Source organism: Ciona robusta, chromosome 1, assembly GCF_009617815.1.
Source record: "Ciona robusta chromosome 1, ASM961781v2".
NCBI classification, from domain to species: domain Eukaryota; kingdom Metazoa; phylum Chordata; class Ascidiacea; order Phlebobranchia; family Cionidae; genus Ciona; species Ciona robusta.
Window position 1 is genome coordinate 2,199,588 of NC_143235.1, and position 15,192 is coordinate 2,214,779.

General features: G+C 37.2%; 2 protein-coding genes and 1 non-coding gene across 3 annotated transcripts; 2 read left to right on the top strand and 1 right to left on the bottom strand.

Moving 5' to 3' along the window:
- Positions 1-144: 144 nt before the first annotated feature.
- Positions 145-4,573, bottom strand: LOC149741285 (uncharacterized). Its single transcript, XM_089893919.1, has 9 exons — positions 3,789-4,573; positions 3,402-3,454; positions 2,959-3,072; positions 2,644-2,728; positions 2,299-2,553; positions 1,931-2,075; positions 1,517-1,636; positions 953-1,108; positions 145-586 (listed from the first exon to the last, which is right to left on the bottom strand). The coding sequence occupies exons 1-9, from the start codon at positions 4,525-4,527 to the stop codon at positions 295-297; spliced, it is 1,959 nt and encodes a 652-aa protein (XP_089750045.1). The 5' UTR covers positions 4,528-4,573; the 3' UTR covers positions 145-294.
- A 3,013-nt stretch (positions 4,574-7,586) lies between these two features.
- Trnag-ucc (transfer RNA glycine (anticodon UCC)) lies at positions 7,587-7,658 on the top strand. Its single transcript has one exon. It is a non-coding gene; the product is annotated as a tRNA-Gly (tRNA).
- A 1,280-nt stretch (positions 7,659-8,938) lies between these two features.
- Positions 8,939-14,922, top strand: LOC149741287 (uncharacterized). The gene is made up of 7 exons (XM_089892736.1): positions 8,939-9,226; positions 9,463-9,672; positions 11,403-11,570; positions 12,325-12,444; positions 12,911-13,128; positions 13,650-13,800; positions 14,218-14,922. Exons 1-7 carry the CDS (start codon positions 9,129-9,131, stop codon positions 14,252-14,254), a joined length of 1,002 nt encoding a protein of 333 aa, XP_089748862.1. The 5' UTR covers positions 8,939-9,128; the 3' UTR covers positions 14,255-14,922.
- Positions 14,923-15,192: the final 270 nt, after the last annotated feature.

The following is a 15,192-nucleotide window of genomic DNA, read 5'->3' on the forward strand; positions in this document are numbered from 1 at the left end:
TACGGGTGTTCTATTTCGAGCACGCTTCCGTGTTGCCGCATATACAACTTGAATTTTTATTGCATAAACTGAAGTGCTTGAGTACAGTTACTATACTACACGGCTACAAACTTACGTGCGCTTTTGTCGTATACATCAGAACTCTTACAAGGTAAAACGGTTTATTCGACTAATGAATATACAGTTACAGTAAATACAACAGAAACTAATTACAGAAACTAATTGTGTATGCAGTAGTACGGACACAGTCTACTTATGTAGGGTAAGCAAGCTTGAATTTTTAAACTTTGAATATTAATAGGTTCTTCTGACATTGAAATTCAAAGGCCTTACTTTCATATCAACGTATTTGAACGAATATCTTGAATTACTGGTCGAGTCTGACAATTTATACCATGTACCCCAATATATACCGTTTTGAACCCCCTTGTAAGGCCCAGTGTAATAATTTCCGTTTAAATTCGCAGCAAAGCAAGCGTTAAACCACCAGCCTGATCTATAGTAACGGCCACAGTTGCCCAATGCGTAACCGTCGTTGTCGCGATCAAATGTTGTGAACGGTTGGAGATGATGATTGTAATTCTCGCTGTAGAGATAAAACAAAAATACGTTTCAATTATTTGCTTGGGCAACACTTACACATCTATTTCTCCAGTTTATAAATAAATGTAACTAATTTATCCGCGGGTGTGGCGGATAACAGTCGACACTCGATTTAACACGAGTGTTGTTTCTTAAACCTTGCGTCTGCTTATGTGTAACCGTATATATGATTGACAATTTAGTCAACCCATAACTGGTTTTTATTTGACACTTTTCTTCAAATGGTTTTTATCCATACCGCATTTTAACGACTGTCGATTTGTAGCTAATTCCCCTTTCCTCGTTGTATTGATAATTTTACCTTCGCCACTGTATTTGCATAGACAAATAAATGTTACGTTCTACCCACCCATAGTTCAACGCATCTCCAGCGGTTCCTGTATACCGCTTAGCAATCAGTTGATAATTCTTCCCTTCCGATCTGATTCTAAATACACCATAGTTGGCGTAATGACTAACGTCGTCCCAATCAGTGAGATTGATACGTAGCTCCATACGTCGGCTCCTGAATAGAAGTCACAGAGTTACAAGTCATTTTCAGTTCAGAACATTCTCGTCTCAAGATTGTTACGAGATATAGGCGTTTAATTTTTTTTTAAATTATGCATTTGACTAATAATTGTTTATCGCGAGGGAAGAGTTTCTCTTATTGTTGGTAAATCGACATATAGCTTTGAAATCAAAATCAACGTGTCCAATTACTAGTCGCAATTGAGCCACCATCCACTATAGTTTGCGTGGCCATTTATTTTATTCGTCGTGTCCATTTATTTCATTTAACGTTTCCAGTGATTGGAGCTACACGTCTTTTATTAAACTTACTTATTGCTAGTATACCTATATATATAGGTCTTATATTGAACTTTTTTGTTGTTTGTACTTATATGATTATGTTACCACCTATCTCACTTACTTATTGCTTGTACTTATATGATGCATCTTTTCCAAACCAATCCAATGGTCAGCGTTAATATCACCAAATCCATTCTTGTAAGATTTCCAACCTTTAGAAAAGTTGACGATACCGTCTATTCTGTGACGTAATGTATGACGTTATATGACATAATAGTTATAATACGGGTAATGTTTTGTTTCTTACACTTCGTGCTCGCTTACGAGTTACCAAGTATAACTTCGTGCCGTGTTTAAACGTCTTAAAAAGGCACACACATACGCCTACAATGGTTGCAATGTCGAGCCTCGAACTCCCCCCTGTGCTAACCACTGTTCCACGGTCTCAGACCAACGAAGTTTACGTGTTATCTGGCTGTCGTTGATAGTTATTCAATCATTCATAATTTGTAAACAAAGTTATTTAATATTCTACCTTCTTTGTAACATGGTCCACCCTCCACCGTCAGTGTCCATATCGCAATATACTGTCCACGTTACTTTGGTACCTGGCCTGATGTCATAAACACCACTTTGACGTACACCTCTTGCGTATAATTCAGCACAGTCGTATGGTAGACCTGAGTCGGTATTTTATGGTCTTAATTTGAGTAACTCGACAGCGAGTATGAGGTGTATAAACTATGAATACAGCATCATGTGTGTCTGGCGTATAAAAAGACAACCATTTTATAACTACCCAGCGAGCATGGTGGGTACAGCCTACATGACTTGGATACATAAATTGTGCCTGGCACGTAAGACGCCTATATGTAGACAATGAGAATGAGGTATAAAACTTACTTTCAGTCTGGCCATCTTGTACGGGGGTTGGGTTTGTAGCTCTCAATATTCTACTTGTAAATTCTATACCCTCTGTTTCGTTCGTAGCATATCCATCTCTAATGTTCACACCAGACCCTTCACTGTATATATAGTTAGGTTGCGTAACTTCAACTGCGTGGGTGACGGTTGTTGACGTAAACATGGCTTCATTATTCTCGTGCGTGACGTCAGATCGTGATGACGTCACTTGACTTCTTGTGGTCGATCTGGTCTCTAAAATATTAAAGCTCGTGATAGGAAATAAATATACAGGTTACCTCCCACCTACTATAAAATTCATGGCTTTAGCACAAACTTTTATACCTTGCGTCTCGTCTTCCGTATAGACTTGCTCTACTCCAGTAACCCGGTCGGTAGTTTCCACTGTTCGTGTGACGTCTTCTTCCGCCTAAAGTTTAACACACGGGATAAGTTATGCAAATGTATGAACGAAACATATTTATCCTCGCGTGGTGGGCAATGTAGCAGTCGTTATAAAACAGGTTCTGTTTTATACACATCGTTCCCGCTTATGGAATGCAACATACGTAACCTTGTGCCTGATTGCTTTTTGGGGATATTTTTCTCTAGGTATAAAACATGCGTTCAAGTACAATATATATTGTTATAATATCCTACCTCTTTCGCATCGTCGTCATTCTCTTGTGATCTCGTATACTCGGCGAAAGAGACGCGCTCACAGCACGTTCTACACAACATCATCTGTGGTCCTTTACTACTTTCAACGGCGCCCTGAATAGTAAAGTTAAATTTACAAACAACAACTAACAGATTTTGTTTATTTTTGGAATTTTAATATTTTATAGAATTCTTACAGGCTTAGTTATACCCCGTTACAATAACATAAGTTGAGTATATAGTAGGATGGGGGAAGACGGGACACCTTTTCATTCTATTTTCTCCTACATTTTGGTAGTAAACAAAGAACATTCGAGGAATTATAAAACCTTGTTCTCTCGACTTTCATAGACCGTTGTTAATTGTTTAAAACACGACCAGGATATTTATATATTTTGTGCTAAAGGTGTCCCATCTTCCCCCACCCCACTATATATATATACCTCATCAACAGCTGGCGTAGATAAAGCCTCCTCCGTATCCGGTTGGTCGTCAACTGTAAAGATAAAACAAGTATATCATTGGGAAGTATATCGGTCGTATATAAGGTAGTCTTGGTGTTAATAAAGTAATGGGTCAAATATGGCAGAAATCCTATGTTTTTGAACAAGGATCTGCCCCGTATATAATATAGTATCAGTAAATTGTGGTTTCTTACATTACGTTTCAAGAGCGCATAGATGTAAAGGACCTTATGTGCGTACTGTTAGGTTAAATGATATGCCAACAATAAACTTGGGAAATTTAAAAAAATATCTATCTCGGTTTAATATCCCCCGCCGCACTAATTATTACTATACAGCCTAATTATAAGAGCATAGACATTACACCTGTATCTGATGTCCGTCCTCCAGAACAAGCTGCTGATATCTGTTCAATCCTCGCTATCAGTTTGCTTTCCATTCCTTTCAATGTTTGCTGCAATGATTCTTGCAATTCCAAAATCCTTTGTTCAAAGTTGGATTGCTTTTGTTCGTTTCTTTCAACTTCAATCCTTGACTTTGGTCTTGGCGTTGTGAGCTTTCCCATTCTTACTAGAAGCGCGATCGAGTCTTCGTCTTCATTGTCGCTTTCATGGTCATTCGCCGCACTAATCATTGTTCTATTAATCGCTGTCAGCGTTTGAGTTGTTTTAGTCTCCAATACGCGTACGCTATTCGAAAGAGCCGTCAATTTTTCAGTAAACCCAACTTCCAGCCTGGTCAAGTCTTTAGTAACATTCGATAGCAAGCCTTGGCTTCTTCTAACCCAAGCTGCTTGGTTGTCTCGGATGATTTCAAGGTTCATTCCCAGCCTTGAGCATTCTGCTGCGAAGTTACCACCCCCACGGTTGGCACTGAACATCTGGGCGAATTCACCAACTATATCAAATGAAGGAACGTTTACTTTGTACCGACATGACCCATCGTCGTCACAGTTTCGTCCGACTCTCATAGCGCACGAAGCAGCTTCGTTAGCTGCAGCATCATTTGTAGCAGGTGGGGAAGTTGGGTCGCCATTAACTAGCAAATGATTGAATGGTGATTGAAGTGTCAGAATTGACAATATATAAATAGGAACGGACAGCATTATAACCTGCCTTATAGTGTATTGACCCCTGCATGGAAAAAGATGTATATGAAAATAGACAAACTGGTACATTTAACGGTAAGTCAACGAAGTGTTAAACTGGTACATTTAACGGTAAGTCAACGAAGCCGTATAAATAGTCAAACTATAACTAAAAGTGCTCATTCGCATACTGCAATAGTTTCAGCAATACGACTGTGGGCATAGCAACTACTGATGTTATAATCTGTACTAACCGCTATACCTGCGTTTGCTTTATTAACTACGTAATATACATACTACCTTGTAAGTTGGTACGAGGTGTATAAACACCCGTGTTATACCGACTGTCATGTTCCGACCACGCGAGAATAAAAAAGTAAGTTACAAGTTATAAGTTATTCCACATTGTACAGTACATGAAGCGTTTATATAGAGCGGACTTTACCATCCGTTCAATCCACATTACTGGCTATAAGTTGAGCTTAGTATCTTAATACTGATGGCCGCAGGATGTATTACTGTCTGTACATACAAACCTAATCTTCACCCGATCTCCGCACATTGTTTACATAAAGTTAAGCCATCTATACAGTTTAAGTTAAAAACTCAATGTGTTTTTGAAATATTTTAGAATAGCTGACTAGAAATAAATCTGCAATAAAACATATCGTTCAAAATATATACCTTGTTTAAAAGCAGCATTTATAAAGGTTTACACTGATGCTGGTGCTTTTTTTGCAACACGCCAATTTTTTAAATATATAGGTATAAATTACTTTTTTTTATTTCAAACAGGCCAGTTCCTAACATTTATAACTACCCAGGCCCTCAATAGTCCAAGCATTCATATGCTCTACTAACGGGTTGTCGCCAGCTTATATATAGGCCATTTAAAATGTGTCTGTTCAGATCAAAGTTAGGGCCCAACGAGCCCAAAGCTAAATGCCTAAAGCTCAATACGTAATTGTTATATATAATGCATTGTTTTCTACCCGCTACACGAAGTGACGTAAAACGCTACAAGCTTAATTTAAACGCAATCAGGTAATCTACATCGGCCTGTGACGCCAATTTCAAACACTGTGGCAAATTTTTAACCGCCGACACTTTTTCAAATCCGATTTATCGTGCTCAATGTCGCTTTAAAGTAAACACCATGTATGTATGCTGTATTCATGCACCTCATACTTTCATACACTGTCGAGTTATAACATGGTGTCTTCTTATACACCAGAGTCTTATGCACTACAATACGAATATGTTATACTCACTCCATTACACCAAAATACTCAATAAAACTTTTATATTCCTACTATACCCGGCTTACAGTTATTACTATTAAACATTCCCACGCTGTATAAACTTTCTATTAATAACTTTCCTAATATTTCCCGACCCAGCACTATAGGGAATTGTGATTAACAGGACGCCACCGTTTTACCACTGTGGCTAAAATAGGAAACCGTAGTTTTGTTGTCATGTTTACGCAAAGTTTGAGCCGCAAACACGTACATCGACACTGTGATGTAAGATCGTAATATATTCTTATCAACAATTATGTAGGGTGTTGTATTAACGCGTGGCTTTAAAGTTTAAGAATATAACATGAACCTTTTGCTGACACTTTATCCGAAGGTAAATTTTTAGACCTACTTAATTAATATAACATAATATTGTATTTAAACGCATAAGTACCGTGCTATATTTGGATCATATATCCGAACCTTTGCTCATTTTTGAATTTTATACAATAAGTGTTATATATAATATAAAAATACGCATGTGCAAACACGCAATCTCTTGTGCCTTTCCAAACGTCCTGCGCGCAATTTTGCTAAGTTTGACAGTTTTACCGCGTGTTTGATTATGCTGTTCTATTCTCCTTATGGCGTAGTGAATGCCCACACTCGAAACTTCCAAAGTGAAGCAGAAGAAACTGAAGCCAGGGTTTTAAACCGCGCTGTCCCAACATAGAGGTGTCGTGTTATTAGCATAGGGTTGATCAAACTCTAGCCTTGGTGTTACTTACCGCATGTCCCAAGTTCATTACGTCAGCGACGTTTGATGTTGACGCTTTCTTTATTGTTTTGACTGAGATCTGGCACGCGAGACATCGCATCTACCTGCGACATTAGATCGGCGGTTTTTTGAACGTTGTTTAAGAATCTTCTTTACAGCGCCGTTGCTCAGTGGTTAGATCGTTTGCAATTTAGTGGTCACTATAAATGGGTTGTCCAAATTATTAGCCACACATAAAAAAAATTAAACAATAATCACCTACAAACTAACATATACTTAGTTACTCGTAATAGCTGGCAAGAGGTGTATGAACGCCCATGTTATAACGACTGTCGTTTTCTGGCCACGCAAAGTTAAAGTAAGTTGCACTCTGCCATAACTGGCGGTCTAAAGTTGTCCAAAAAAGCATTCCCAGCAATTTGCATATGTGGTAAAGTAGCCGGGCAATGACGTAATAACACGGGTGTTCTGTTTCATACTCGTCGCCGTTTCCGAGTTACCACGTAGGCTATGTGACTTTTTAGATGATTACTTCTGCCTTTAACGGTTTGCTATACAATTTATTGCCTTATTCGTGATTGTTTTAGGCGTGAGACCGGCTCGCCGCGTGTTTTTGTATTTTGCTTTTTCAAGCGAGTTTGCTATATCGCTGTACAGTGTGGCAATTTGAAGTAATGAACCAATACCGGCTTATTTAGGTCTGGTATGCTTTACCATATGACCTAACTTCCACAGAATAGAATAGTGTATTGCGGTTAGACTTTTCATGCGAAATGTAAAAGGGATGCATCAAAACGGAGTAAGTAGTTAATAACATTAAAATACCGGTATTTTTGTACAGTAGAGAAATACAATTGACTAAAAATGTATGTACTGTATACGCTTTACACGTATATAGCGTATATGTACCCCTTCGCTTAAAAGTATATACAATTAGCGTAAGCAAATGTTTTAGCCAAAGAAAACAGTACATATATATGCTGTAAGTATAGTTACTAATGGTATAACGCGTTTGCATGCGTTGTTTACGTACGAGTTTTCGACATGTTTGGTCGTAAGCGTCGATGGTGTAACGGTTAGCATTGGTGCCTTCCAAGCACTAGTTCCGGGTTCGACTCCCGGTCGACGCACTTTTAATTTTTCAGCTACAAACCTAATTATACTGTATATCTCTTTTTATAGCTGTTTTTGCTTAAATATTGTTAGTTATTTAATATTTGATTTAAAACTGATTTTGTAAGTGCATTTTCGGGGCACAATACGTTACAAATTTGAATATACCATTTGCGTTTTCTTGGCCATATTATAAGAAAAACCGTTATTTGTTTCTTCGAGTTGATATCAAAGAAATAAATTAACAATAGCAGTGAATTATTACTAAAACGACAGTCGTATATAACAAGCGCCTTACTTTAAAACATTTATAGAAAGTGTTTTCTTTGGACTTTAGATATGACATATTTTATCTTTTTTTGTCCCATTTAGTAACATAAAAAAATATATTTAAAGAATTATATAACCGTATCCTCAGTAATCTAAACGAACGCTGTATTGGTTAAAACACGATTATAGGATGTTTGGATATTATGTGCTAAATGTGTCCCGTCTTCCCTTACTATATATTTACGATGGTGTACAGCCTTAAATTTAGAGCACCTGCAGGGGCATAATAAGCATTTTAATGGTCTGTAGATTATGTCTTATCTTTATAGATCGAGTCGGACAGGTGCCCATACATTATTCATACCCTGTCTGTGTACGACTGGTTGTATAAACAAAGTAATCAAGATGTCTTAATTATTAAAATCACGCATGTATATAGAGCTAGTGCAGTATTTTGCCATGGAATCAAATTTACACAAGATTTTTTTGAGGTCCTGCCAAAGCAGATGTACTGTAAAGACGAGCTGAGCTTTTCTGTTGCAAGTGTTGGTGTATAGGACCCCTTTGAATTTCAGCAAGCATAAGAGATAGAAAATGCGTTTGTAGCCTGTGTATAGTTAGGGTTTATTTTACCTGCTGATTTGTGGCGATAAAACCCTAGGCCTATAATATAGTAGGTTGGGGGAAGATGGGACACCTTTTTATTCCATTTTCTCGTCCCATTTGGTAGTAAACAAAGAAAATGCAAAGAATTATAAAAGCGTATCCTAACGACTTCCGTATACCGCTGTTATTGTTTAAAACACGATCAAGACAATTAGATAATACGCGCGCTTAAGGTATCCCATCTTCCCCCACTCTACTATATATCCTGTATCAATTATCTGCAGAAGTATCTCTTAACAGACAGATGTATTGGTTATAAAGTAGATTGAGAAACGGCAGTATTCCAGTTAAAATTAAGCCATTTCATTCAGAATTAGCGTATAGCTGTAATTCAAGAGAAAGATAGAGAGAGACCTAATGCGCTGTACGATAGCAACATAGTACGAAAAACCGCCACTAGCCTCCTAGGGCGCTCTATTAAGTATATTGCACCGGCGCTCTGTAATTGGAATTTAAAATTGCTTCATTAGCTCTCCTGTTAAAAGGGCCGAGGCGCAGACTGCAAACAATTAGATAGAACAGGTCGACGAATCAGACTGATCATATCTTCTATGTTGGAGTTGTATAAGCAAGCCACCATGAACTACAATAGATCAACAAGGCGAAGTAATAGCGTTCATGTAATTGACTTCATGGAGTGGGTAATGGGGTAAGATCTGTTAGTGTTAATGTATATAATTAGGCCTTTTAAACATATGCTTGCCAGAGCTAAGACAGCATAATAGGCGGAGATACATCGTTGTAGTGCATTAAAATTTTATTACAGCTCGTATTAGGGGTTCATTTATTCAGTGAATTTATTCAAGCCTGTGTGTCTTTCGTATATCGTTGTATAGCGAGACTTCCGCGATACATGATTCACGTTAACACGTTACATCTATACAGAGACATGCCCTGGCAAGGACAGCATCGTTCAAGATCAAGTGCATCTGGCCCACCTTCGGGCAGAAGAAGGAATTATCCAAATGTTGTGTCGGGTCAGAAACGATTAGAAATGGACACAAGGAGTCACACATTCTCAAAGGAAAGACTTGACGAGTTTCGACAAATCTTTGAGTTTTACGACGTGGATAACAACAGGATTATGGACATGGGGTAAGTTTGTTTAAAACATGGAATTAAGTGCCAGTGATTAGAAAATGATTTTTGGCCGGTTGTATTATGTAATTTGTATTGTATAAAGGTGTATAAGGAGACAGCCAAGTTATAACAGTAAGCATGAATATACCACGCGTGTCTGGTGTATAAAGAAGACACCTATGTTATAACTTAACAGTGAGCATGACTTGTATGAATACACCATGTGTGTCTGGTGTATAAGAAGACACCCATGCTATAACTTAACAGCAATCATGAGGTGAATACAATCAACCATGAATGTAATCATATTCGCATGCTTTTATTCTAGTAATTTAAACAACAGAAGCATTAAAACTTTTCAACAGGGAAATGAATGAACATAGACATAGCATTAATATTTAATATTTTAATAACGCCGCAATTCTTAGCTGAATATAGAAAGTCTATACATTGCTTTACCGCCATCTTATATACATGCTGTATGTACAGCGTAGTTGGGTTTAGGCGCAAACGCAAGATTTCTGGAATTTACCAAGTGCCATTGACCCGTATTGACATATTTGTGGGGCAAGATGGATCCCATTGGAACATGCTGTTCCATATTTTCCAATAGTGTTTTAACAACTAACACCGCCCTTTTAGAGTCTTGGGGTTTAAATAATAAAATATATAGTAAGATAGTCCATGTTTTCAATCTCTTTTATCATATAGTTGGGGGAAGATGGGACAACTTTTCACTCTATTTTCTCGACCCATTTGGTATTACACACAGAACATTCAAAGAATTATAAAAATGTATCCTTACGACTCCCATTGGCCGTCGATAATTGATTAAAATACGATCAGGATATTCGAATAATGTGTGCTAAAGGTGTCCCATCTTTCCCTACAGTACTATACCATTTGGTAGTAAACAAACAATATTTACAAAATTATTTACTCGTATCTTTGCGACTCTAAAGGAGTATTGTTAATTAATAAAAACACAATTAGAAAATATGGAACATTCTGTGCTAACGGTATCCATTTTATTTAACCCCACTGTGCTATAACTTAACTTAGTCGACACTTTATGTTTCATTGCTATATTCCTACCAACTACACACGCGGGTGTACTAAATGCCATTTCGTTTTATGGTCCACTACGCATATTGATAAAATTAGACGTTTTGTTATAATCTATATTGGTGAGGTCCTAATCTGAGGTTTGGGTGCATAGTTTATATTAAACTCCATTCTCCTATATATCTATATGCAAAGTACTTTTTAATGCAATTCCCTTGTATTTTGTGTGTCTTGAAAAATTCGGAAAATGTAACAATGTTATAAAACATTATACACTTTCGCACGCAACGCTGTTGCATTAATATTTGATGTTGCTTTTAAGTGTGGCCAGAATATGTTTTTTGTTCTTTAGTTTTATATATAGGCTGCTACTTTCGGGTTTGTTCCAGTTTATTCTTAACTTTATAAATACGTCATTCGTTTCTCTGTACGTCATACTGTATAAACATTGTGGGTATGTGAGTGGTAACCATCATAGAATAGGTGCTTTGTATGTATACATTCAATAATTAAATTCACCCTTGCATGGTAGAGTAATGGCACACTGATGTTCCGCTTCATATACACCTTATGTGCCCGCTTTGCCTTTATGCATGCGACTTATTCTTTTTGTAATCGACTGAACTAAGTGTAATCGACTGAACCAGTTGCGATTTTTCCCTAAATCCTATATGCTGTAGGGACCTGGACGTGGCGTTACGAGCCTTGGGTTTTAGTCCAAGTGAATCCGAGGTTGAAGATGTGATCGCCCTTATGGATGTAGACGGAGACAAGACGATTGACTTTACGGAGTTCTGCATGATTATCGAGTATTTACAATTTAAGAAGGGAAAATACGGAGAATTAAGGTGAGACCTTAATTGTGTTATAGTATTATATCGTACGTGGGAGAGGTCCAGCTGCGTGGCACGACATGGGTCTTAGGATTTAGGCCATTATGGGTCAGTTACCCAATGCGTCGTAGTATTACGCAGCTGGGGTATAATTGTCGTGATACCTCTAAGACAAAGTTAAATGTAAATCGTTAACAAGCACCAAGGGCATCAAACAAGACACCCCTGTTATAACGACTGTCGTTACCTGCCACGCGGGATAAATAAATTACATTCATTCATTCATATACACAAAGTAGATTTAACGGTATAATACCTACATGGGAAATGGGCAAGGGGTTGAAAAGAATGCAATTGATTTTCTTGCAATTGCCAACTTCACTGACATGAATCCATATATAGATATACATTTCAAGATAAGATTTTTAATCACGACAGAGATCTTACTTTTCCACAAGTCTCTTACTGTGAGCCAAACACGACGGTAGTTATAACAAGTTATTGGGGATAAATTAAATGAAAGTGCAATGTGTAAAACGAAGTTGTTAAGTTATTCACATTTTTAAATATCAAATTCTATTCTAGGTGGGTAAGCTCCTTGCCAAAGACCTGAGATTTAGACCAGATTTGGCACTTCACGTACTAAACAAAAATTACTAAAGCATTCGAAAAAAACAGTGTGTGTTAAAACATAAGCCCTGTATTAATAAATATTATTATGCAAATTGACTTATCTATACCGTCTATACTTTCATAACCTTTTTTTAAGGGAAGCCTTTCGAAGTCTCGATCTTTGTAATGAAGGATTGGTGCTGGAAGATGACGTTACTCAAATGCTGACGTCACACGCGAAAGAAATGACGCTCAAAGAAATAAACGATTTAATCAGGTATATAGTTATACGTCATTAGGGGTTTAATGATAATCCAACCCCCGAAACCCCCTTTTAAAAAGAGCCATACTCCAATATGCAGGTATAATGTAATGTGAAAGCTAAAATGATGACTAATTGCTAAACAAACCAGAAGTAGCAAACCAAAATTGCCAAATGGTAATTTTATCCTATGGTTTTAGGACCACGCTGACAAACCAGAAAAAAATAACTTATATTTCCATACCGTGCACTTTTTTGCTGTTATCGCGCATGTCTATAGTATACAGTAAATATAGGTTCGAAGCTTAATGCAGCTATATATCTGACACATCTCTGCTTAGAAGACACTTAAACGACAAACCCTGATGTTACCTCGCTGTATGATACAGACATAATGTCCGTTCTACCGATCACAAACCAATTAATTGCTAAAAAATCCCTGTCAAACTTACTACTTTACAGTATACTTTTGTGGTTTTAGGTTTACTAAAACAGACGAACTGGATACGATCAATTATTCCAAATTCGTCGACGCCGTAGAAAAAGCCGACTGTGACAAGAACAACGATAAAGACGAAGACACATTCAAGTTGTTGAATAATGTTAAAGAAAGCTTCTCAAAACTTACAACGAAAACCTCGTATAGTTGTTCATCTAATAATGGAGCAACCAATATTGAGAAGTCGCGAAGTCCTTCAAGTAAGCGGGTCTATTTATTATTAATACTCGTGGTTATGTTTTGTTTCAAGAGCCGTCACAAAGTACATGTTAGTGGCGTGCGCCGTGGTAAGAAGACACCCATGTTATAACTTTACAGTGAGGATGAGATGCATGAATACACCATATGTACAGTGCGCAATGTAAAGTATATCCATCTAAGACATCTTGTATTGCCGCGTCGAGTGCTGGGACGCCCGCTCTTTCCCAACAGCCGCTCTTTCCCATGCTTTTTATTCATATGATGGCGTTTTTAACGACTGTCCCTTTATTCTCGTTCCGTTGTTTTATTTAATTTGGCCTTCGTTGTCGCTTGACGGTGGGACAGTTGTTATAACACGCGTGTACTGTTTCATGCATTTCGTGCGTGCTGACCAGTTACTACATATTTTAATTATGACGAGGTAACACGTATATGTAAAAAAGGCCATCATTTTCGAAAGATATAAATCAAATTTATATTACGTAAAATACAATCTTTGCCTTTATAATGTTATCCCCAGAAAAACGCCGCAACGTTGAGACCATTGACTCCTTAGTTCGAGCATTAGGAGGTCCCATACTGATAACTAGCGCTGTGATAATCACAGCCAACACAGAGGAGAAAGCGTCAAGGCGGTGGCCACCTGTTAAGAAAGTACTTGGTTTACAAAAGTAAGAGGGCTGAACTATAATAGTAGTACGACCGAATCTTCTTTACAAACTATAGCTTTAGAAAACATTAACATTGTTCTACTTAAATAATCTCATAGCAGCGCAACTGTTATAAAAACGTGTATTTCCTGTTTTTTTGGAGTTACCCAGTATAGGATGGGAAAGATGGAGCACATTTTCAATGTTTCATATTATCCTAATACACAGAAAACAAAGTTTATTTACCGTGTTAAATAATCATATACCTACGACTTTAAATGGCATTGTTGGTTGCTACTAACAAGTTTAGGGAATGTGGGATGTATGTGCTAAATCCCAACTTACCCCACAGTACTATATAATTGTCTAGCATTGTCAAAGAGATAAATGCAAACCTTGTTTTGTAGTCACAACTTAATAACAAAACCTAATCATTAGATTTAAACGAAACCGACTCTTCAGCGCAAAATATTGAACAAGAATTGATTGACAGCTCGTTTTGATGACGTCAATATCCACCTCTCAATATAAGATTTCCATGTCAGAGCGTTTTGCATAAATAACTAAAAATTTAATTTTTAATTTAATATTTTCATTCTATGAATATGCATCTGGTCCAATCATTGTTCATAAACTTTAACGCTTTGCCACGTTTACAATATATTAAATATGAATGAAGAATAAGACCAGCCACAACAGGAAATTTGGGTTTTGAACCAGAGTTGGCCCATTACCCGAGTAATGCTTATTTCTTGTTATATGTATTTGTATGATATACGTGAGGTCTTCCAAATGGTTCCAGCAATAACATGTTTGGATGGAAATAAAGCAAAGTGAATATAATGAAATCAAATAACTGAGAAAAACTGTTCTAATGCTGCTGGTTATGCTGTGTTAGCCGTTTCTTCACATTTACTGTACAATTTGACTTGCTCATTTTTAATGTGTGTTTCCATTCCGTCTTATTTATTCAATAGCGTAATTTTGTCTTGCTATGCTGCGTATAAGTGTTGAACGTTACATTTTCTAATTTTGTTCGTGCAATATTTGTGTGTTTCGAGCAAAGTATATGTTTTAAATAACAATATACTCACTCTGTTTAGATGAAAATCGTGTTAGAATAAAATAAAACAACAAAGTTTATTTGCTTAATGGTGATTAATAAGATGACCTTGCATGGCGGGGCAACGGCCGTCGTTTATTACCACGAATGTTCTTTTTCGTACATCTCGTGCTGCCGGCTTACGAGTTACCACGGATGTAACTTTGTGGGTAAATAGCTTTTTTATGGCTGACAATTTAGACAACCCATCAGTCACCACTAGGTTGGAGCAATTGCTGTTAAGTGTCTTGAACACATACGCCCATAATGGTCGCATCATTGAGCTTCGAGCCTATATTTAATAAGTTATA

Coding starts and splice junctions, on each gene's coding strand:
- LOC149741287 (XM_089892736.1), top strand. CDS start 9,129: ATGTTGGAGTTGTATAAGCAAGCCACCATGAACTACAATAGATCAACA. Junction 9,673..11,402: donor AACAGGATTATGGACATGGG/GTAAGTTTGTTT, acceptor TATATGCTGTAG/GGACCTGGACGTGGCGTTAC. Junction 12,445..12,910: donor GAAATAAACGATTTAATCAG/GTATATAGTTAT, acceptor TTGTGGTTTTAG/GTTTACTAAAACAGACGAAC.
- LOC149741285 (XM_089893919.1), bottom strand. CDS start 4,527: ATGCTGTCCGTTCCTATTTATATATTGTCAATTCTGACACTTCAATCA. Junction 2,729..2,958: donor ATGACGACGATGCGAAAGAG/GTAGGATATTAT, acceptor GTTAAACTTTAG/GCGGAAGAAGACGTCACACG. Junction 1,637..1,930: donor TGGACCATGTTACAAAGAAG/GTAGAATATTAA, acceptor ATTACGTCACAG/AATAGACGGTATCGTCAACT.